The 23948-nt window shown below is 37.0% G+C and overlaps 1 protein-coding gene across 1 annotated transcript; it reads right to left on the bottom strand.

Annotated features, from left to right (window-relative positions):
- Positions 1-2620: 2620 nt before the first annotated feature.
- On the bottom strand, positions 2621-3437 carry LOC131822140 (PRELI domain-containing protein 2-like). Its single transcript, XM_059158529.1, has one exon. It carries the CDS (start codon positions 3292-3294, stop codon positions 2848-2850), a length of 447 nt encoding a protein of 148 aa, XP_059014512.1. The 5' UTR covers positions 3295-3437; the 3' UTR covers positions 2621-2847.
- Between the last annotated feature and the right edge of the window lie 20511 nt (positions 3438-23948).

Raw genomic sequence — 23948 nt, 5'->3', positions numbered from 1 at the left:
TGGGTTGCTAGAAGTAGAGCTATTTTAGCACTGAGTTAGAAGGAAAGGGGTCAGGGACAAAGACCAAACTGCTAACTTCTAAAGCACCCAGGACAGCAGTAGGCACAATTTTGTGTCTCAGTGAGTCACATGCTTATCGAAATCATTTCTCATATAGTTAATATATTACATACCACTTACATTATTAGAGTTCTGTAAAGCTGTTTTTTAAATAAACAATTAATTTGGACATTCTAAATTTTATATTGTTTTTATCAATTTAGTTACAAAATATTTAAAGTAAAATTATATGTTAAATAAAATAAAATTTAATTAAATTGATGTGTTTCACAAAAGATCGGTTCTTAGCAACTTAGGCCAAATTCACAAGGTTTTGTTTTGTTTTGTTTTGTTTTCCTTAAATGGTCTTCAGTTTTTTTAAAAAAAACTGAGTTTTTAAGATCACTTTGAGTCTCTGTGTAGTGTATCAGCTTATATTATAATTCTAGTATCTTTCGTTTGCTGTAAGAGCTTGGATTAATGTGCAGTTAATAAATCAGAATTTGATATCTGGTAATGTCTAATGAAGACAAAATTGCAAAACACTAGAGCATGAAAAATGGTGATCTATATATTACAGTATGGTCATCAGTTAATAGGTTGAAAAAAAGTACCTATATTTTCATACATTTGAATTGAATTATTATGGATGCTTCTTTTTGAAAAAGTGGAAGAAGTTGTATATAATGGTTCCAGATGACTAATAAATGAACATATATGTTGCTGTTGATTATCAGAGGAAAAAGAGTAATCTTATAAAGCAACATTATCTAGTATCAGAATGTAAACAAATATAGTGAAACAAATTTTAGAATATTCAGTACAAGTAGACGTCTGAAAAGAAGGGATTTTTTTTTTTTTACTTTCTTGTATAAGTAACTTTAAAAAATAGTTGGAAAGAACAAAATGTGCTGAATGCTTTCAGTAAGTCTAGGACAATATTATAGGTTTATTCACTAGGGAGACAAAGTTTGATGATTCCTCTATTTCAAATAATTATAAAGGTAAGACATGTAACAGATACTTTCAGAAATTCCACGTTACATTTTCAAGAGAAGCAGAGACTATGAGAGCTTGCTGTACTTGGGCACAGGTAACTTCGGGCACTGAAAAGTTGGTGCCCCTGAGGAAAACCTTAGAGCAATGGAGCAGAACTAGTACATGTACACACCTACCCCTCATCCTTTCAACAGAGCATCCTGGAAGGCATTTTCATCTGTTTGGTTTAGAGATATTGAGCCCATATTGCCCATAGCACTGACCTTGATAATGTACCTCTCATTTGCCTTCTCCACTTCCCTCTCTGATGCTTCCCAGGACCTTGCTCTTATTTCCTAAGACCGTCTCTCAAATTAACCACCTGTACTCAAATTCTTGTGTTAAACATAGTGTAGAAAAAGAGTAAAACAACAATTTGGAAACTTTTTATATACCAAAAAGAAACACTGGTCTGTTAGTGCATAGACTGTATTTATGAAAAATAAAGATGTATACTTTGCTTAAATATTATAGGTTTCTTGCATTACTGAATTTCTTGTTTAGGTTTATATTTTTGCTATGGTCTTAAAATCATGTTTGCTTTTTAAATATATTTACACTTTGTTACCTTCAAATAATTACAGTGTATTTTTATTTGAATTATTTTGTTTTTATTGAGTTATAATTGGCATATGATACTATATGTTAATGTCAAGAGTACAGTGATTTGATATGTTTATACATTATGAAATGACCACCTCCATAGGTTTAGTTACCCTCTGTCATGATACAATGTTATTATGATATTATCAACTATATTCCCCATGCTGTACATTACATCCCCTTGATCCATTTATTTTATAACTGAAGTTTGTATCTCCTTATCCCCTTCACCTTTTTTGCCTATCCCCACACCTCCCCCCCCCAGCCTGTTGTCGTCTCCTCTTCAGCAACAACCAGTTTGTTCTGAGTCTGTTTCTGTTTTGTTTGTCCATTTTTTAAAAACTCTGCATTTAAGAAATCATATGGTATTTTCTTTTTCTGACTTATTGCACTTAGTATAATACTCTCTAGGTCCATGCCATTGTTTCAAATGGCAAGATTTCAGTCTTTTTTTATGGCTGAGCAATATTCCATTGTGTGTCCATATGTGTTTGTGTATCTTACATCATTATTCATCTATTGATGGACACTTATGTTGCTTCCATGTCTTGATAATAAATAATGTTACAACTAACATAGAGATAATGTATATCTTTTTGAATTAGTGTTTTCATTTTGGGGGGTTAATACTCAGAAGTGGAATTGCTAGATCAAATAGTAGTTCTATTTCTAACTTTTTTTTTTTTTTTTTTTTTTTTTTAGGAACCTCCATACTTCTTTTCATAGTGGTTACATCAGTTTACATTCCTACCACTAGTGTATGAGGGTTTCCTTTTCTCCACATCCTCACCAACACTCACTATATTTTGTCTTTTTGATAAGTCATTCTGACTGGTATGTCATTGTGATTTTGATTTTCAATTCCCTGATGACTAGTGATGTACAGGATCTTTCCATGTGCCTGTGGGCCTTTGAAGCCATGTTTTTGTTTTTGTTTTTAATGGGTTTTTTCCTTTATTTGTAAATCATAAAGACACTGTGCCATAAAAATCCATCTAGAAGGCCTCCTGTCCAAGAGCTTCACACCCTGGCAGGAAGGTCTCCTCTTCTTTAAGCTGCTGACACTGTCTCCTTAAGCCCATTTTTGGAAAACTGCATCAGTGATGGGTTCTGGCCAAGAAGTGATTCTCGAGCAAAAGTAGCACAACACAGGTCCCTGATGATTCTTTATTCAGCTAACGGGGCACCACACTGCTCCTTCAGCAGCATCTCCATTATTCTAATTCCCTTCTGGGCACCCTGTCTTAAGAATGTGCTGGCAAAAGTTTCCAGAATACAGTTGAGAAAGCCAGCCCCTGTAATTGAAATCCTGCCTCTCTGAATAAACTCCATCCAATTTGGATTTTCCATACTTTCCCGGAAGACAGACTCTTCCTTCATGGATGCATATTGTGTCCACGTAAGGCAGTGACTCCAAATAGCCATGTTTCTCTCCTGAGGATTGAGCCAGGATTCCTCTTCCAATTGGATACTAGGTACCTTTAAAATGCTCACCTTCCTTAAAATTTCTGGAACCACATTCTGACAGACTGCAATCCTCTTTCTATAGATGATCCCTGTTGACACATCTCTCTTTTCCTCCACGGTTTTCACAGAGATGACATTTTTATCCATGGGGTTGGGATACTTGCGGAGGAAGCTGGCGACCACCTGCTTGAAGGGGTACTTGTACACCTGGCGCACGTCCACCGTGACCCCATCCCCGCACGCCCGCGCCGGGCTCTGCCGCCGCCGCGGGCGCCCACACCCGCCCCGCCAAAGGGCGAAGCCATGTTTTAATAAACATTTAATAAACAAAGATAGAATCCCTAAAAATGTGTTATCGTGCCTTTTTAAACAGTGCATATAACCATTCTTATTCCTAGTCACTTTTATCTGATCTCCAGATCTTACATATGGTGATAAAATTTTGATTAAGTTATTTAATATTCAGGATCTAGATTCATAACTATAAAACTGTTAAAATATCTTTTATACTTAATAGCTTTGTGAGAAGGCACCAGGTCACAATACATATTTGCTTCTTCATCATATAAAAAGAGGAATGCTTGACATAATCGAGTAACAGGCACTTTCCAGGTTAGTAATTAGCTCAATATTAAGAAAGCTCCCCTGTTTACTTCACAATGTGAAAAAAATATCTCATCATTAAGCAAGCCCAACCTTCTTTGGTTAATAATATGTAAAAAATGTTATTAATAAGAACGTGTGTATATTTTAGATCCCATAGGGTCACAGTCATGTCTCTGTACAAAGTTCCAAAGACAGGACTTTTGTACAATATCTGTCAACAAATCGATTCCATGTAGGAATAGATATAGACGTTATAGATACAGATGTTATAGGAACAGACATGGTAATATAGCTTCAAATATAAAATGCCTTTGAAGTTGTATAGTAACTCTGGTCTAAAAATCCGATTAAATTACTAATTCTATATCAGAACAACTCTAAACAAATGCATTTGGTCAAATCTTTGCTTAAGAGACAGACTCTTGGCCACAGGAAAAGGCCAGCTGACACCTGACCCTGCCACTAACAATGATAAAGTTTGGTCTGTGGTTTATGAAATCCCAGATTATAGGCAGTGATGAACATCACTTTATGGCAGTTTGGAACATTGACAAACATGAGCATCTCAAAGAAGGAGTATCTTCTTCCATTATAGGCACTGCAGATGAAGTCCGATAGAAGTGAATAGAATGGTTCTTGATTCCTGATCACTGTTTTGCAGGAAGGAAAAGCTACTTAGCCCTAGAAATATACCAAAATTACAAGATCTACTACTGTCCCAGTTCAGACTCCCTAAATAAATGAACCCTGAGAAACTGACTCTCTAGCAAAACTCAAAAATAAACTGTCTCCTTATTAACATGTTTTACTTTAATAAATCAGACTTCTGATTATTGGCATTCTAGAAACATATCACCTACTAGTATAAGATTTCCACTAAGCAAAAGAGTATCCTTCACATGAACTAATAGTTATGGTAAAAGATGTCTAGCTCATAAAAATAAAGTATACTCCTTGAATATAGATTCTGGTCTCTCCATAGCATTTTCCATTAAGAGTTGAAGGGTTCCTTAAAGAAATAGCTCATTTTGGGGGCTGTGGGATGGGACATATAAAAGGGAGTCAGGAATACCTCAAACGACCAGATCAGAAGAATTCTTTCAAAGATAAGAAGGATCAAATCACGATGTCTCAGGCAAACTTGGATGAAGCTACCACAGGGGACATAATTTGAATAGAAATAAAAATAATAGCAACAGATTCACAAGGCAGTTCATGTTAATGCAGAAATAGCGTAATTTAAATTATGAAATCCGTGGAATATGATCCCGATTGACTTAATCAATACCTATTACTGAACTGAATATTGTTTAGCATTATTGAAACTAAGTGCAGTCTTTCTGTACAAATGCCATGAAAGTAGTATTGGAATCCCTCATTTTACATTTTTATCCATTTTTTAATGAGTATTGAATAGATCTTGTCTCTAACCTGAGCATTTTCTTTTACCACCTGCATTCCTATGGTTGCAGCCTCTAAGACAAGTACTCTTATCTGAGAAGGCAATGGATAGAAGACATAGTTCAAAATCTGTCATTTTTGAGTTTTCTGACTCTTAAAATATGATTTTATTCTGAAGAATCAGAGATAAATGCGATAATAAAAGTTCACATGTCAATTTACCTCCCATCACCAATATATAGACAGATATTCATAATCATAATGATGGTAATTAACTTCATTATTCCATTTTATTTCCCAGTCTGTTGTGACTATGGGTATGTATTTTAAGCATTTCCATAGTTACTTATATTTATCTATACCTGATTCTCATGTCATACGCTAGGAAAATAAAAGCTCCTCAAAAAGGAAATAAAATTATACTGAAACACTGCTAGAGAAAAGGCTTTTAAAAGTACTAAAATGTAATGACATTTAACTAAGCCTTTAAAATCTAAGAGTAGATACTTCAAAGGGAACACACATTTGAGATAAAAATTTACCAAATCTCCTAATGTCTTTTTCCCCTACCACTTGTCACTAGATTTGGGCTGTCAAAAACATCCAAATGCTTTAAATAAATTAGATAAAATGGATGTGTCTTGTCCTTCCATGGCTACTAGTGATTATCATCCCCAGTTTAGTTTATTTTTCTTTTTTTTTAAACTTCAATATAACCATTAATCCTGCTTTTATAATACTTTCTGAATTTACTCTGAGAAAAAACCCTTTTTTGCACATTACACATGTTCTGCTGATAAAACTAATTTTGCTACCAAGACACAGAAGTACAGCCAGAAAGGACCTAGGCTAGCCAATGACGAGTAGCAGAACTCCATACACACCCCCTCCCATACAGACAGGTTTTCAAAGATTAACACATTCCACCAGTTAGGATAATCCAAACCAGTTCTGGGAATTGTGTTGGTTAGGTTTATAAATTCTAACCTCCCCTCCCACTCTGGCCAACACGATGCCACAGAAAGAACAGTCATCCATGATATATGGCTATCAAAAAGATGATCAGCTTCACCAAAGGCCTAAAGTTCTTGCTGAACAGGAGAACAGAGCCGATTCAAAAGAAATAAAGCTGAAATATGCCGGTATGATCTGGGTCCTAAATCAAGCTGTGCCTGAGGCCAGAAGCCCCCAGTACCTCAGAGATAATGATCTCTTAGTAAGATCATATTCTTCTCTTGTTGCTGGAGCTGTGAGGGTATTATGGGGCTAAATTGTATCTTCACCAAAATTCATACACTGAAGTCCTAACCTCCAGTAATGCAGAAGATATCATACCCTCAAATTTAGCCTACCATACTTTTAATGTGAGGAACTAAAAAAACAAACATTAATGCATTAAGCAAGCCTCCATTACTACATAGAGAAATAAAATACTCATCACTTTAATAATGATGAAATGATCTGAAAAAAGTAAGAATCCCTTCTTCTTCAAAAGTGTTGAATGTATGGGTGTGTTCTTCTGAATAGAAGCCAGTTATTTGGTTTATGTAAGCCATTTTGAAACCAGATTCCCTATCAATTAATGACAACTAAAATGATCTGACTGACACGTGCTGTTTCTGAATACAGTACTACTGAAATTATTTTGTTCTCCCAACTGCCTAGATTTCCTTTATTTAGGACCCTGTAAAGCAAGTTGCAACTTATTTCATGATCCAAGCAAGAGCAGACACTTCCTGAGCGTTGACAAAACAGTGTTTTTTTTCTCTCAGTGATCACAGGAAAAAAATCCAAAGCAACAAAGCATACATGCAACTTTGACAGTATAGATCTTGGCTTAATCATACTTAGTTGTCGTCCTCTGCTTTCAATAACTCAATTTCCCCAAAACTCTCTTGACAGTAAAACTTGATAGTTCTCTTCTCTGGAACCTTTATGAAATGTTCACACTTAAGTGCCTGCACCCTTGAGATTTTCAACCCTCCACCGTTGGAGGTGGAGTTTTCTCTCAACCCTCTACTTAAATCCATTGCAAAGCAAAATCACTGCTGACTCTGGTGATAAATCACTATATTACAACCATCAGGGCATTTAATTTGTGCCTAAAATCAATTGGGATTTGCTGATGCCAAAAAGTAATATATTGTCAGTTAAAAAAAAAAAAAAAAAAAGACCTGGATATTACACTTCTGTGCAAGATGAACCGTTAGTCACCTTGATGACCAAGCAACAATTTACAGGCTGTAAAAACCAAACAGACAAATTGTAAGTAAAATGCACTTTGACTTTAACATTGACATTTGTGGGATTTGGCTGGAGTTAAAAAAAAAAAAATCAAATGGCTTTGTAGAAAAATGGAGAGTTATGTAATGGTATTGAAGCTTGTTCCAGAAGGAAGTGTTGGTTGAGGGTGCTGCAGGGGATGAGAGGAGGCTGATGGCTGTAATTCCTTGACTAAAGACCTCTAATTAGCAAATCATGTTTAACTAAATATTAGGGAGTTATAGGTTACCAACTAATCCATCGGTTCATTCATCAACTATTAGTACATCAAACACCATGATAGAATGTTGGAATCATAGCTCTGTCCTAGAGACATTTTATCCACATAGTGACAAATAGAGCTAGGTCTTAGTTTCTGCCAGAATTTACAAGCTAATATGTATACACACACATACATACATATAGATAGATATTGATATCACAATTAAGACAATAAATAGTGCAAAAAAAAAAAGGATTTAAGTAAAAAAGATTTATATCAACCATGATGAGGAAGGCACGAGCATTTAAATGTTTATTGTGGGGGCACCTGGGTGGCTCAGTGGATAGAGCCTCTGCCTTCGGCTCGGGTCGTGGTCTCAGGGTCCTGGGATCGAGCCCCGCATCGGGTTCTCTGCTCGGTGAGGAGCCTGCTTCTCTCTCTCTCTGCCTGCCTCTCTGCTTACTTGTGAATACTCATTAGCTTTATCAATCATACCCTGCTTCTTCCCTTTCAGTCCTCTGCCCCCACCCCCAAGTGTCCCAGATGGGGAGGGACAGGGGATTGTGGACAGCTTGAGCCTCCTGCCCCAGAGGGATGTGATTCCTGGTACCCCCTTTTGTTCTTCCCCACAAAGATGCCATTACTGAGAAATAAATAAACAGTCGTGTTTTTGTTTTGTTTTGTTTTTTTCCCAATAAAAGCTTTTCATTTAATATAAAAAAATAAAAAATAAAAAAAATAAATGTTTATTGTGTGGCTAGCATTGCATAAGGCAAATAACATTTTCACTTTTGATTCTCCCTACCTTATGCAAGAAATACTATTGAAACCAAATTTATTATTGAGAAAAATAAGTTTTGCAGGTGAACAATTTCCCTAAGTTTATGTAGCTTTTTTTATTTTTTTAAGATTTTATTTATTTATTTGACAGAGAGAGAGATCACAAGATGGTAGAGAGGCACAGAGAGAGGGGAAACAGGCTCCCCACTGAGCAGGGAGCCTGATGTAGGGCCCTATCCCAGGACCCAGAGATCATGACCTGAGCCAAAGGCAGAGACTTAACCCACTGAGCCACCCAGGCACCCCATGTTTATACAGCTTTTAAGAGAACAGCTATCCTTTGAACCTATGTCTACTTCACTGTAAATTCTGCTCTCAACTTCCATACGTAGGAGAGAACATTAAAAGGAGGGGAACAAGGATGTCTGGGTGGCTCAGTTGGTTTAGCAGCAGGCTCTTGATGTCTGCTTGGGTCATGATCTCAGGGTCTTGTTCTAAAGGAGTTAGGCTCTGTACTCAGTGGGAAGTCTGCTTCAAGATTCTTTCTCTTCCCCTGCCCCTCCTCTCTCTCTGTAATAAATCTTAAAAGAGAGAGAGAGAGAGAAAAGAAAAGAAAAGAAAAAGAAGGGGAACAGTTAGTGATGCCAATGAACAAATCTAGCAAACTACCCTTCTGCCATTAACAATGGAGCCACCATTAACAATGGAAATGCCTTTGTTGTTTAATATGGTGATATTTAAAAATCTGGGGCATTTTTGTAGTCACACAGAAAAGCTTGGAATCATGCTTTATACATATGTAATTTTGGACAAGTTACTTAGCTCTTTGAACTTATGCATTTATTCTGAAAATATTTAACTACCCCATGAGCACAAAAAATACTATGGTATTTTCTGGTATGCACAGGTCTCCTGGCATCAGGGAGCTAACACACTAGTTATTGCACAGGGGGTGGGGAGTTACAAGAAGCAAATTAATTATAGTCATAATTTCAAATTCTGTCAAATGCTATAAAATCATTACTATTAAATATTATGTAAATAGGTAACTCTCAAGTAAGAGAAGAACAAAGTCATTAAATGGAGAAATCAGGAAATGCCTTCCAAAAGCAGTAATACTTGGCTGAGATCAAAATAATGAGAAGGAGACAGCCAGGTGATACTCTTAGGAAATGGGTTATATACGAGTAATAAGAAAAACAAAAGATTAAAGGTGGGAATAGCCTTGGCACTTTTTTTTTTTTCCTTTTGGGCATTGGCACATTATAGAAAGGTTACTAAAATTAATCTTGCCAGAGTGAAAAGTGAGATTAAGACAGAAATGATATTCGGGGAACAATCACGTAAGGCCTTAGAAGTCATAGTACAACAACATTTGGAATTTCCTAGTGTTACAAGAAAGTTTAGTATTTTCTGATGGCTATGATTTGATACAGTTTATTTCTTTACTTTAGCACCTCTCTGACTACAACTATATGAAGAATGGACTATGCTCAGGAAGTAAAACAGCCAGGAAAGAAATTAGGAGCCTACTGGACTAGTTTCAGCAAGAGGTGATGGTATCTTGGTTCCAGGAAGTTAGTAGTGAACACGGTGATGATAGGATTTGAAATATATTTTGGGGCAGAGCCAACAAAGAATTGGCAAATTGACAGTTTAACCACAGGTTATAAGGAAAAGAAGCAATAAAGAGGATTCTTTTGGTCATAACAGTGTGGTTAATAGGGTATTAAGAAGACTGAGGGGAACTGGGTGAAGAAGAGATTTCTGTTGAAGTGCAGGGGAGGTGATATTAATAGATAGTTATTTTTTTTGATCAGATTACTTCTGAAAAACCCATCATTTATTGAAATGGAGCTGTGAGGAGGCAGGAAGATTGATGGTTATAGGGAAAACTAATAAAATGATAGAATGAATAAATAGGAATCATCATCATATTAAAAGTCGGGAACTGGGTGAAATCACTAGGAAAATGATGACGTTAGAGAAGAGAAGGCCAAGGTTTGAGCACTGGCATATATAAACGTTTGCAGTAGAAAGAAAAGAAAAATACTCAAAGGAAACCAAGAGACAAAAGCCTGAACTGAACTACAAAAAGCTGAAACTGAACTACAACAACACCAAACCCAGCCAAACAAACAAAACGAGAGAAATGCAGTGTTACTGAGGACTGCACAGGCAGAGAATGGACAACTGTTCAAAACACTGAGAATGTAAATAAAATAAGTCCAGGAAACTGGCTAAATGTCAAGGGTATTTCTTGGTGATATCGGTAAATTGTTGGCAACAATAACAATCTGAGAGACTCACGTTTAGATTAAATGAGCTGAAATATAGAAAATGATTACTTTGTTTATCTAATGATGCATAACAAATTAGCCTTGAAATTAGTGGCATAACACAATCATCTATTATGCTCTTGGAATCTGTGGATCAGAAATTCAGGAAAGGCTCAGCTGCACAATTCTTACTTGGGGTCTCTTATATGGTTACACTCAGATTTTGCTGAGGCTATAGTCATCAAAACGCCTGGTGAGGCTGGGGGATTCATTTGAAAGTAGCTCAGTCACATTTTAAGCAAGTTGGAGTTGGCTACTGGCCCAAATCACAATTTCTTTTCAAGTGAGTCCCTCCATGGGGCTGTTTTAGTGTCCCCATATCATGACAGACGGCTGTTCCAGAACAAGTGATTGAAGAAACCAAAAGGGAAGTAGAAGCCTTAGAAGCCATACATCTTCACTTCAGCCATCCTCGAGTGGTTATAAAGTTCAGTCCTAATGAGGAAGTAAGTTCTAATATGAAATGATTACATAAATGAACAAATACAGGAGATAAGGATTCCTGGCAGTCATCTTAGTGGTTGACTCACACAATGATAACAGGTTTTAATTATTTAATCATCATCTGGGATATAGTAGACATTCAATAAATAGTAACACTCAGTTAGCCAAACTTGCAGTAAAGGACACAGTCCTTCAGATAGTCAAGTTTGCCCAAAAACCCAAACGTCAATCCCAAGTTCAGAGGTCCTTAAAGCCAGTCTCACTTTCAACCATTTGGCTGCAAATTTGCAGGTTCCTTAGGTTTAAAAATTTGCTAGGAAGATTTGCGGAACTTAGGGAAGTGTGATGTTCATGATTATAATTTTATTAGAGCAAAAGGATACAGATCAGAACCAACTAAAGAAGAGAAGCAAAGGGCAGAATCTGAACTGCAAGGTTTCTCAACCTGCAGCTACTAAAGCCTCCAGAATGCATTATTATCCTCTAGACCTCAATAGGTGGCAATATGCAGAATTCTGTCAACCCAAAAGCTCGCCTGAGCTTCAGTGTGCAGCTTTTGTTAAGACTTCATTATTTAGATGCAATTAACTCAATTATTGCCCACATGCTTGGACTCAATCTCCCATCCCATCCCTGGAGGTCAAGCTGATTTCTCAGGGCCCAAAACCTCAACTCTCTAATCACATGGCTGGTCTTTCCACGTCAGCTCCCATCTTGAGTAATCTCTGTTAGCATTAAACTAGCAGTTGTGATCCAAAGTGTCCACCATGAAAAACAAAGACAATCCTATTCCATGGGAAATTCCAAGGGTTTCAAGGTTAGCTCCCAAGAACATGGATAAAAGCCAGATCTGGGTAAGTTAATTCTTCACTATTCAAGTAGATAGCATTATTGCCACTCCAGCTGTATACCTAGATAGAATTATTAGAGAAAACAACATAATAGATGTCTGGGAGATGAAAGAAAATCCAACATCTGGGGCCTAGGTCACTCAGTAGGTTAATCATCTGCCTTTGGTTTAGAACATGATCCCAGTGTCCTGGGATCAAGCCCTGAGTCAGCCTCTCTGCTCAGCAGGGAGTCTGCTTCTCCCACCCTCTGGTCTTGTGCTCATTCTCTCTCTCTCTCTCTCTCTCTCTCTTTCTCTCTCTTTTGCTTGCTCCCCCTCCCTCCCTCTCAAATAAAATCTTGGGGAAAAAAAAAGAAAAAAAGAAAAAACAACATCTGCCCTTCGTAGTTTCTTACTGCCAATTCCTACTTTTTTACTGTCTGATTTTATTCTATGTCAATAATCATTAAACATTGATACCCAGCAGCTTTTTCCAATTAGAAAGCTAAAGAATATGCAGGACCCGATTACCTTTCCTTTGTACCCTGTGCTTTAGTCAAGGAAGACTATCATCTTGAGTTCAGTGATGTTCACATAAATATCACCAAAGCAAAAAAGAGATTAGAACCAGTGGTACGTGGATGGTAAGAACTGAAGGTTACAGATCTGAAACTGACACATATATTCTCTATTTTCTGACCCCTGTGACACCCATTGCTCATGGGTTATCACTGCTGTCTTTTTTTCCTTATTCAATTTTCCTCTTTCTGTCAGCAGTTGTGAAAGTCTTTAATCTATCATGCTACATATACTTCCATTATGTTGCTATTATCATGAGGCTGAGGTTTTATTTTCATAAAACCTTTATCTAATTTTACATCTAGATAGAACTGGTAGGTATAAGAAATCTATTACATATGGTCTAGAAGAATCAGAGAAAAAGTCACAAAATCACCCCTTGTAATTCTTATGCCAATCTATTGGAAAAGGTGTAGAGGAGTCAACAAAAGGGAGTCAGAAAGCACATAGATGCCAGTAAATATTCAGGCAATAGGCTGGATCTTCTTTTTCATTGGCCTTGTGAAATAAACATACACATGTCACTTCTCATGCTTAATCCCTTAATGTATTCCGAAATTTCTCATCTCAGTCTCATTAATGGATGGAACATATTTTATTTAGTACCAGCCGTATCTTTATGAAACAGACGAACACATTCTACAGAAGATCAATGTGTATACAGCACAGACAGGCTTTCCCCAAGAAAAGGCAGATAGTCTAAGCTGTGCATCTGCTCTCTAGAATTTCCCTTTACCACTTTTCTCTTTATTTCTATGCTCTTCTCCAGACTACCAAGAATCCCCATCCCTTTTTATTCAATTTCTGTAATCTCAGACATACTAAGTTACCAAGAGTTTAAAATACTCCAAACTCCCTGGATATTTGGATTTAAAGGAGAATGAAAATTTCAGGCTTTTGTGAAAGACAATTTTAAGCAGGCTTTTTCCTTAATGGTTTTCAAATTATAATATATAGACAGTTCATCAAAATATAAGGCAAACTTGACCAAATGAGTTACATAGGCACAGAAACAACTTTGAAAACTTATATAGTTGACAGTAACAATGATCTTCATGTTTAGCCATTCTTAAGTAATCTTGTAATTGAGAGGTGAAGGGAGAAGTTCTAAATTTTGAGAACACAGAAGAGGTCCAAGAGGTCCAAATTTTAGCCCAAATTTGGGGAAAGGGGAGCGATAGAGAGAGAATATATAATGCAATTCTTTGCTTTTCTGAATTTGTCCTAATCTTGATTAAGCTAAGCAGATGTTATGGTGAAAAACTAGTTTCATACTTTCTTCAAAGTTAAAGCAATTCAATTTAAACAACTGTGGCTATTTTAAAGAGCCATTTTAATGTCAATAATAAGGTTTAAGACATATGGACTTATAAACATTCAATAAAATGCTGTAATATTTCAATTTATTTTCAGGACTCATTAATAACTTATAGAAAGTAAAATATATATCTCAGTAGTAATTTACTTTGCCACTATGTTATTTCCCTTTTGACTTATACAACAAACAGATAAATGTTAAATTGTAAGAAGAAAATGGACTTCTATCATGGAAATAAGATATGCTTAAAATATATTTTTTCAAATTATTTTGGGATTTATACTTTCATTTTACATAAACTCACAATCAACATCATAGGCCTTTGTTTACCTACTTTTCTGAAACTTCAAAATGTGGAAATAAATGTAATGTCAAAAGCAAAATGGGAGAGAGGTAAGATGTCAGAGGAGTAGGGTGACCCTAAGCTTGCCTCTTCACTTGAAAACATCTAGATAAATATCAAATCATTCTGAACACCCAAGAATTGACCATAAGTCTTAGAGAACAAAGCTGCATGTCTACCACCAGTAGAAGATAGAAATTGTGGAGAGTTGATTTGTGGGAGAAAAGAGCCATGGGTGTTGCTTAGGGAGAGGGAGTAGTGATCACACAAGAGAGAAGGAGAATAAAGAGAGAAAGCGTAGGGGGTGGGGCAGTGAAAACAAAATCAAGGAACTATGCAAGAAGACTATTCCCCACTACCACTGACAGGGAAAAAGGAGAGGATTACAATACCTCGAGTTTTCTATAAATAACCGAGCACACAGAGTCTGAAGTTTTGGAGGTGTACAGCATGGCCAGGTTTGGGCCTGAGGAGCTTGGTGCTCTGGTGGGAGAGCAGGGAAGAGCCCCAGCAGTGGAGAGCCTGAGGATCCCCAAGGTCATATGAGGAGAAGCAGCTCTCCTGCTTGGAGTACATTTGGCAAAAGTTACACAGCGTTTCTGCAGGCAAAGAGTCCTGCAGATACCACTGAATTCTGCAGCTCACCAGTATAGGCACAAAGAGGCTAGATAAGGACAGCAATTCCTGGCACCAGTTGTATGTTAAAATTTACCATAAACTCTGAGCTGCAATGTAGTCCTACAACTGATTTCTGGGGTAAGCAGACATCAGCCATAGTTTGGAGTGCATTTGGGAGAGGTTATGTGGCCTCTCATAGGCAAAGGATACTTTAGGCACTATTGAGGTGTCCTGCTTACCAGTTGAGGAACAAAGACACCTACTGAGGGCAGGAAACCCTGGTCCTAGCTATGGGTTATGATTTATCATAAACTTCAATCAATGGTGCAGTCATGAGGCTATCTTCTGGGATAAGCCTGCACCACCCATAGTGCAGGGAGATCCTTCCCCAGAGAAGCATATGGGTCTCCACCTCAGAGGTCTCCAAAGCATGGGGCTTTGAAACATAGTTCCACCTGAGATAAAACACAGGAGTGCTGCACTATTTGGCAGGCAGACTTGGACACAGGTGAAAGCAGGGATCTCACAAAAAGCAAGGACTTAGAAGGAGCTACTGTTTGCATGTCTGTGAAGGCTTGCTGAAGAGGAGTGGCATGTATTTCCCACTCCAGAGATGAGAGAATAGCAAAGCCATTTCCAGCCTGATGCACCCCAGTGAGCTAAACAATGCCACCAGTAGAAAATGGAGCCATTACACCAGCCCCTGCATTCCTGCACCCTATGGGCACATATCCACTAGGGCAAGTCTACTTGAGAATCAGAGCAGAAGGATTGTCCCCCAGAAGACAGCACAAACCCTTTGCCCACACCAAGTCTACTGATCATAGAGTACTGTGAAGTTTCAGTTCTATGGGAAACAGGATCTAGTGACTTTTGGGATTTTTGTTTCTCTCTCTCTCTCTCTCTTTTGATACAGAAGGAACAAATTTGCCTTATATACTTATTTTTCTTTTTCTCTTTTCTTTCTATGTTTGTTCTATTAAGCTTTTTATAATAAGCAGACAAAAAAAAAAAAACACCTAGGATCTAGCTTCCCTTGTTTTTTTTTTTTTTATTTTGTTTTTAATTTTTAGTTTTATTTTACCTTTTTCCCCCCCTCCAAAATGACAGCACAGAAGAATTCACCCCAAAAGAAAGAATAGGAAGAAATGATGGCCAGAGGTTTAATCAAGACAGATATAAGTAAGAGGTCTGAACTAGAATTTGAAACAAGAATTATAAAAAAACTAGCTGGACTTGAAAAATGCATAGAAGACATTATAGAATCCCCTACTACAGAGAGAAAAGAACCAAATCTATTCAGGCCAAAATTAAAAAATGCTATAACCAAGATGCCAATGGATGCATAAAAACAAGGATGGATGAAGCAGATGAATGAATTAGTGATACACAAGATAAAATTATGGAAAATAATGAAGCTGGAAAGAAAAAGTAACAAAGGTAATGAATGACAAAAGGACTTAGGGAACTCAGTGACTTATTAAAACAGAATAGCTTTCATATATAAGGAGTCCCAGAAGGTGAAGAGAGAGAAAAAGGGGTAGAAAGTTTATTCAAACAAATTATAGCTGAAAACTTCCCTAATCTGGATAAGGAGGATACAGGCATCAAAATCCAAGAAACACAGAGAACTCCCATTAAATTCAACAAAAGCTGATCATCCCAAGGCATATCATAGTCAAATTCACAAAACAAAGACAAGGAAAGAATCTGGAAAACAGCAAGGGAAAACAAGTCTTTAACCTACAAGGGAAGGCAGATCAGATTCGCAGCACATCTGGTCTACAGAAAATTGGCAGGCCAAAAGAGAATGAAAGGATATATTCAATGTGCTGAAAGGGAAAAATATACAGCTAAGAATACTTTATCCATCAAGAGTCTCATACAGAATAGGAGAGATAAAGGGTTTCCAATATAAACAAAAACTAAAGAGGTTCATAACCACTAAACCAGGCTGGCAAGAAATATTAAGTGGGACTTTTTGAGTGGGAAGGGGGAGAATAAAAGCAACAAAGATGAGAAAGACAAGAGAACATCATCGGAAACACCAACTCTACAGGTAACACAATGATGCTACATTGGTATCTTTTGATAATCACTCTGAATGTGAATGGATTAAATGCTCTGATCCAAAGACATAGGAATGGATTAAAAAAAAAAATCTATCTATATGCTGCCTATAAGAGACTCATTTTAGACCTAAAGTCACCTGCAGATTGAAAGTGAGATGATGAAGAACTATATGGTCAACTAATCTTGGACAAAGCAGGATAGAATATCCAATGGACAAAAAGACAAGCTCTTCAACAAATGATGGTGAAAAAACTGGACAGCAACACGAACAAGAATGAAACTGGTCCACTTTCTTACACAATATACAAAAATAAATTCAAAACAGATGAAAGATCTAAAGACAGGAAACCATCAAAATCCTAGAGAGAACATAGGCATAAACATCTTTGACCTTGGCTATAGCAGCTTCTTACTAGACATGTCACCAGAGGCAAGGGAAACAAAAGCAAAAAATGAATTACTGGGACTTCATAAAGATAAAAAGCTTCTGCACAGCAAAGGAAACAATCAACAAAACAAAAATTGAGCTTGTGGAATGGGAGAAGATATTTGCAAATGACATATCTGATAAAGTTAGTATCAAAAATCTACAAAGAACTTATCAAACTTATTAAAAAAATGATCCAGTTAAAAAATGGGCAAAAGACATGAACAGATACTTCTTCAAAGAAGACATCCACATGGCTAACAGACACATGAAAATGTGCTCAACATCACTCATCATCAGGGATATATAAGTCAAAACCACAATAAGACACCACCTCACACCTGCTAGAAGGGCTAAATTTAACAACACAAGAAACAAGGTGTTGGTGAAGATGTGGAGAAAGGAGAAACCTCTTACATCATTGGTGGGAATACAAACCCATGCAGCCACTCTGAAGAAAGGTTCAGAATTTCCTTGAAAAGTAAATACAGAACTACATTGGGATTCAGCAATTGCACTAACAGGTATTTACCCAAAGGATGTGAAAATACAGATTTCAAGGGGTACAGGCACCCTACTGTTTATAGCAGCACTATCAAAAATAGCCAAACTATGAAGAGAGCCCAAATGTCTATCGACTGATGAATGGATAAAGAAGATGTGGTGTGTGTGTGTGTGTGTGTGTGTGTGTGTGTAATTAAATATCACTCAGCTGTCAAAAAGAATGGAATCTTGCCACTAGCAAGAGACACTAGCCATAGACAGAGCTAGAGTGTATTATGCTAAGTGAAATAACTCAGTCAGAGAGAGACGACTACCATATTATATAACTCATATGTGGAATTTAAAAAACAAAACAGATGAACACATGGGAAGGGAGAAAAAGAAGAGAGCAAAAAAAAAAAAAAACCCTTTTAGAGACCCTTAGCTACAGAGAAGAAACTGAGAATTGATGGAGGGAGGATGGTCAGGGATAGGTGGGTGATAGATATTAAGGCGGGCAGTGGGATGAGCACTGGGTTTTGTATGCAAGTCATGAATCACTGAATTCTACTCCAGAAACCAATAATGCACTGTATGTTAACTAAAATTTAAAATAGATATTAAATACACACACACACACACACACACAATATGTTTGCATTATTTTATAATAACCTTGAACACTTTTTGAATTCTAAAGTTAGAAATATAAACTGAAAAAAAAAAATCTTGGTCATGGTAACTATGTGGGAGGAGAGTTATTATACTCCTGCATTCAGGTAAAATTCTTATTCAAGCTACATATTTGTATAATAGTTTGCTATTCTGCTATCTAAAATTTTACATCTTAAAGGTTTGTTTCTTTGTTTTTTGTGGGGTTTTTTGTAATTATGACAAGAGATTCACATGTTTGGAATTGTGATTTCATTATTATCTTTATTTGATTATTATGAAATATTATTTTATCCATAATATTATATTATCATTCATTATTATCATTATTCATTATTTCATTCATTATCTCCCTCTCTAATTAAAAAAACAACAACACCAGCATCACCTTGATCCCAAAACCAGACAAGGATCCCACCAAAAAAGAGAGCTATAGACCGATATCCTTGATGAACACAGATGCGAAAATACTCAACAAAATACTAGCCAATAGGATTCAACAGTACATTAAAAGGATTATTCACCACGACCAAGTGGGATTTATTCCAGGGCTGCAAGGTTGGGTCAACATCCGCAAATCAGTCAATGTGATACAACACATCAATAAAAGAAAGAACAAGAACCATATGATACTCTCAATAGATGCTGAAAAAGCATTTGACAAAGTACAACATCCCTTCCTGATCAAAACTCTTCAAAGTGTAGGGATAGAGGGCACATACCTCAATATCATCAAAGCCATCTATGAAAAACCCACCGCAAATATCATTCTCAATGGAGAAAAACTGAAAGCTTTTCCGCTAAGGTCAGGAACACGGCAGGGATGTCCATTATCACCACTGCTATTCAACATCGTACTAGAGGTCCTAGCCTCAGCAATCAGACAACAAAAGGAAATTAAAGGCATCCAAATCGGCAAAGAAGAAGTCAAATTATCACTCTTCGCAGATGATATGATACTATATGTGGAAAACCCAAAAGACTCCACTCCAAAACTGTTAGAACTTATACAGGAATTCAGTAAAGTGTCAGGATATAAAATCAATGCACAGAAATCAGTTGCATTTCTCTACACCAACAGCAAGACAGAAGAGAGAAATTAAGGAGTCAATCCCATTTACAATTACATCCAAAACCATAAAATACCTAGGAATAAACCTAACCAAAGAGACACAGAATCTATACTCAGAAAACTATAAAGTACTCATGAAAGAAATTGAGGAAGACACAAAGAAATGGAAAAATGTTCCATGCTCCTGGATTGGAAGAATAAATATTGTGAAAATGTCTATGCTACCTAAAGCAATCTACACATTTAATGCAATTCCTATCAAAGTACCATCCATCTTTTTCAAAGAAATGGAACAAATAATGCTAAAATTTATATGGAACCAGAAAAGACCTCGAATAGCCAAAGGGATATTGAAAAAGAAAGCCAACGTTGGTGGCATCACAATTCCGGACTTCAGGCTCTATTACAAAGCTGTCATCATCAAGACAGCATGGTACTGGCACAAAAACAGACACATAGATCAATGGAACAGAATAGAGAGCCCAGAAATAGACCCTCAAATCTATGGTCAACTAATCTTCGACAAAGCAGGAAAGAATGTCCAATGGAAAAAAGACAGCCTTTTCAATAAATGGTGCTGGGAAAATTGGACAACCACATGCAGAAAAATGAAATTGGACCATTCCCTTACACCACACACAAAAGTAGACTCAAAATGGATGAAGGACCTCAATGTACAAAAGGAATCCATCAAAATCCTTGAGGAGAACACGGGCAGCAACCTCTTCGACCTCTGCCGCAGCAACATCTTCCTAGGAACAACGCAAAAGGCAAGGGAAGCAAGGGAAAAAATGAACTACTGGGATTTCATCAAGATCAAAAGCTTTTGCACAGCAAAGGAAACAGTTAACAAAATCAAAAGACAACTGACAGAATGGGAGAAGATATTTGCAAACGACATATCAGATAAAGGACTAGTGTCCAGAATCTATAAAGAACTTAGCAAACTCAACACCCAAAGAACAAATAATCCAATCAAGAAATGGGCAGAGGACATGAACAGACATTTCTGCAAAGAAGACATCCAGATGGCCAACAGACACATGAAAAAGTGCTCCATATCACTCAGCATCAGGGAAATACAAATCAAAACCACAATGAGATATCACCTCACACCAGTCAGAATGGCTAAAATCAACAAGTCAGGAAATGACAGATGCTGGCGAGGATGCGGAGAAAGGGGAACCCTCCTACACTGTTGGTGGGAATGCAAGCTGGTGCAACCTCTCTGGAAAACAGCATGGAGGTTCCTCAAAATGTTGAAACTAGAACTGCCCTATGACCCAGCAATTGCATTATTGGGTATTTACCCTAAAGATACAAATGTAGTGATCCAAAGGGGCACATGCACCCGAATGTTTATAGCAGCAATGTCCACAATAGCCAAACTATGGAAAGAACCTAGATGTCCATCAACAGATGAATGGATCAAGAAGATGTGGTATATATACACAATGGAATACTATGCAGCCATCAAAAGAAATGAAATCTTGCCATTTGCAACAACATGGATGGAACTAGAGTGTATCATGCTTAGCGAAATAAGTCAAGCAGAGAAAGACAACTATCATATGATCTCCCTGATATGAGGAAGTGGTGATACAACATGGAGGCTTAAGTGGGTAGAAGAAGAATAAATGAAACAAGATGGGATTGGGAGGGAGACAAACCATAAGTGACTCTTAATCTCACAAAACAAACTGAGGGTTGCCGGGGGGAGGGGGTTTGGGAGAAGGGGGTGGGATTATGGACATTGGGGAGGGTATGTGATTTGGTGAGTGCTGTGAAGTGTGTAAACCTGGTGATTCACAGACCTGTACCCCTGGGGATAAAAATATATGTTTATAAAAAATAAAAAATTAAAAAAAAATAAAATAAAATAAAATAAAAAATTGAAAAAAAACAACAACAACAACAACATCAGTAAAAAACCCTTAAGGCAGCTTCCACAACCAGAATACATCATTACTCAATTCTTACTTCCATTACAAAACTTAAATGTATCCCATTTTAATTTTTTTATTTGCTTTCTGAACTACAGAGAAATAAATGAGTATTAATGGAAATATATGACATTAGAGTCTGAATTACTAGATAAATTTTAGTTCTGATACCACCTTTGTGACGAAGGACATGTTTAATATTGCTGTTGCTCAGAAATTCCAGGACAAAATTGAGAAGAAGACTAATAAGTATACTTTTTCAAAAGCATAGTTGTTAATGTTAAGCATAATATTTGTAAAACATCTATAATATTTTATTTTATTAATAATAGCTTTATTAATATAACAGAAATACTTCTCAATCTTCTTTAATACTGCTTTATTTTTTTTTAATTTTTTTTAAAGATTTTTATTTATTTGCTAGAGAGAGAGAGAGAGATACAGAGCACAAGCACAGGCAGTCAGAGTGGCAGGCTAGAGGCAGAGGGAGAAGCAGGCTCCCTGCCAAGCAAGGAGCCGGATGTGGGACTTGATCCCAGGACGCTGGGATCATGACCTGAGCCGAAGGTAGCTTCTTAACCAACTGAGCCACCCAGGCGTCCCAATTCTGCTCTATTTAACAGAGAAACTGACAAATAAGAAGTACTCATTAGATATTCATGAAACTGAACTGAGCTGTCAGTGTCCAGGGGTTTACAGGATCAGTACTGCGGCTACCATTCATTAATATCAATCAATCCATTTCCTTCTACTGTTAACAGATGTTCAATCCTCAACCCTTGAGCCAGAGAAGTGATCATCTGACCCCATAATGGGTTATTAATAGTTCCCAAGGATCCTGGCCCAAGTGAATAGCCTAGAGATTGGCTCATGATCTAAACTAGCTTATAGCCTTGGGCTTTTCTATATTGGAAGGGTGGGGGAAAATGAGTGTGCCTTCTCCTCTCAGGTTTCCAAACTTGATTTGTGTGACCCTAATGTTCTTTCTATCAAGGAGATTTTTGCTTATGAAATGCATGGAAACAGGCTAAAAACAAAGTAGAAAAAAATGAAAAATCACTAGTATTTTTGCTGGAATGTTATGTATGTAGGGGGGCTGTAGTTAGGAGAAGGAAGGAGGGAAACAAAGAAAATCAATAAAGAAACAAGAGCTTTGAATGACACATTGGACCAGATGGACCTCATAGATATACACAGAACATTCCACCCTTAAATCAACAGAATACTCATTCTTCTCGAGCACACATGGAACGTTCTCCAGAACAGATCACATACTGGGTCACAGATCAGGGCTCAACTGACACTGTAAGACTGAGATTATTCCCTGCATATTCTTGGACCACAATGCTTTGAAACTGGAACTCAGCCACAGGAAAAAGTTTGGAAGGAATTCAAACACTTGGAAGCTAAAGACCAACTGCTTAATAATGTTTGGGTCAGGGGTGCCTGGGAGGCTCAGTTGGTTAAGCAACTGCCTTCAGCTCAGGTCATGATCCTGGAGTCCCCAGACTGAGTCCCGCATTGGGCTCCCTGCTCAGTGGGGAGTCTGCTTCTCCCTCTGACCTCTCCCCTCTCATTCTCTCTCTCTATTTCAAATACATATATAAAGTTTAAAAAAAAAAAGAATATTTGGATCAGCTAGGAAATCAAAGAAGAACTTAAACAATTCATGGAAACTAATGAGAAAGAAGACACATTGGTCATAAACCTATGGGATATGGTAAAGACAGTCCTAAGGGGGAAATACATAGCCATTGAAGCCTCACTCAAAAAAATTGAAAAATCTAGAATATACCAGCTCTCTTTACACCTTAAAGAACTGGAAAATTGATAAAAAATGAAGCCAACCTCATTCAAAAGAAGGGAAATAATCAAGATTAGAGCAAAGATCAATGAGTTAGAAACTGGAGATACAGTAGAAAACATCAACGAAACTAGAAGCTAGCTTTTTGAAACAATCAATGAGATTGATAAATCACTGGCCAAACTAATCCAAAAGAAAAGAGAGGACCCAAATTAATAAAATTATGAATGAAAGGGAATAGATCACAACTAACACCAAGGAAATAGAAACAATCAGAAATTATTATCAACAGCGATATGCCAATAAGTTATGCAACCTAGAAGAAATGGATACATTCCTGGAAAACTATAAACTTACAAGACTGAAACAGGAAGAAATTGACAACCTGAACAGACCAATATCTAGTAACAAGATTGAAGCAGTGATCAAAAACCTCCCAAAAAACAAGAGCCCAGGACCTGATGCATTCCCTAGGGAATTCTACCGAACATTCAAAGAAGAAATAATACCTATTCTCCTGAAGGTGTTTCAAAAAAAGAAACAGAAGGAAAACTTCCAGACCTTTCTATGAAGCCAGTACTACCC

The sequence above is a fragment of the Mustela lutreola genome, chromosome 1 (assembly GCF_030435805.1).
Source record: "Mustela lutreola isolate mMusLut2 chromosome 1, mMusLut2.pri, whole genome shotgun sequence".
Lineage (NCBI taxonomy): Eukaryota > Metazoa > Chordata > Mammalia > Carnivora > Mustelidae > Mustela > Mustela lutreola.
Note: the sequence above shows the minus strand (reverse complement) of the source record. Positions and strands in the feature narration are given on the sequence as shown.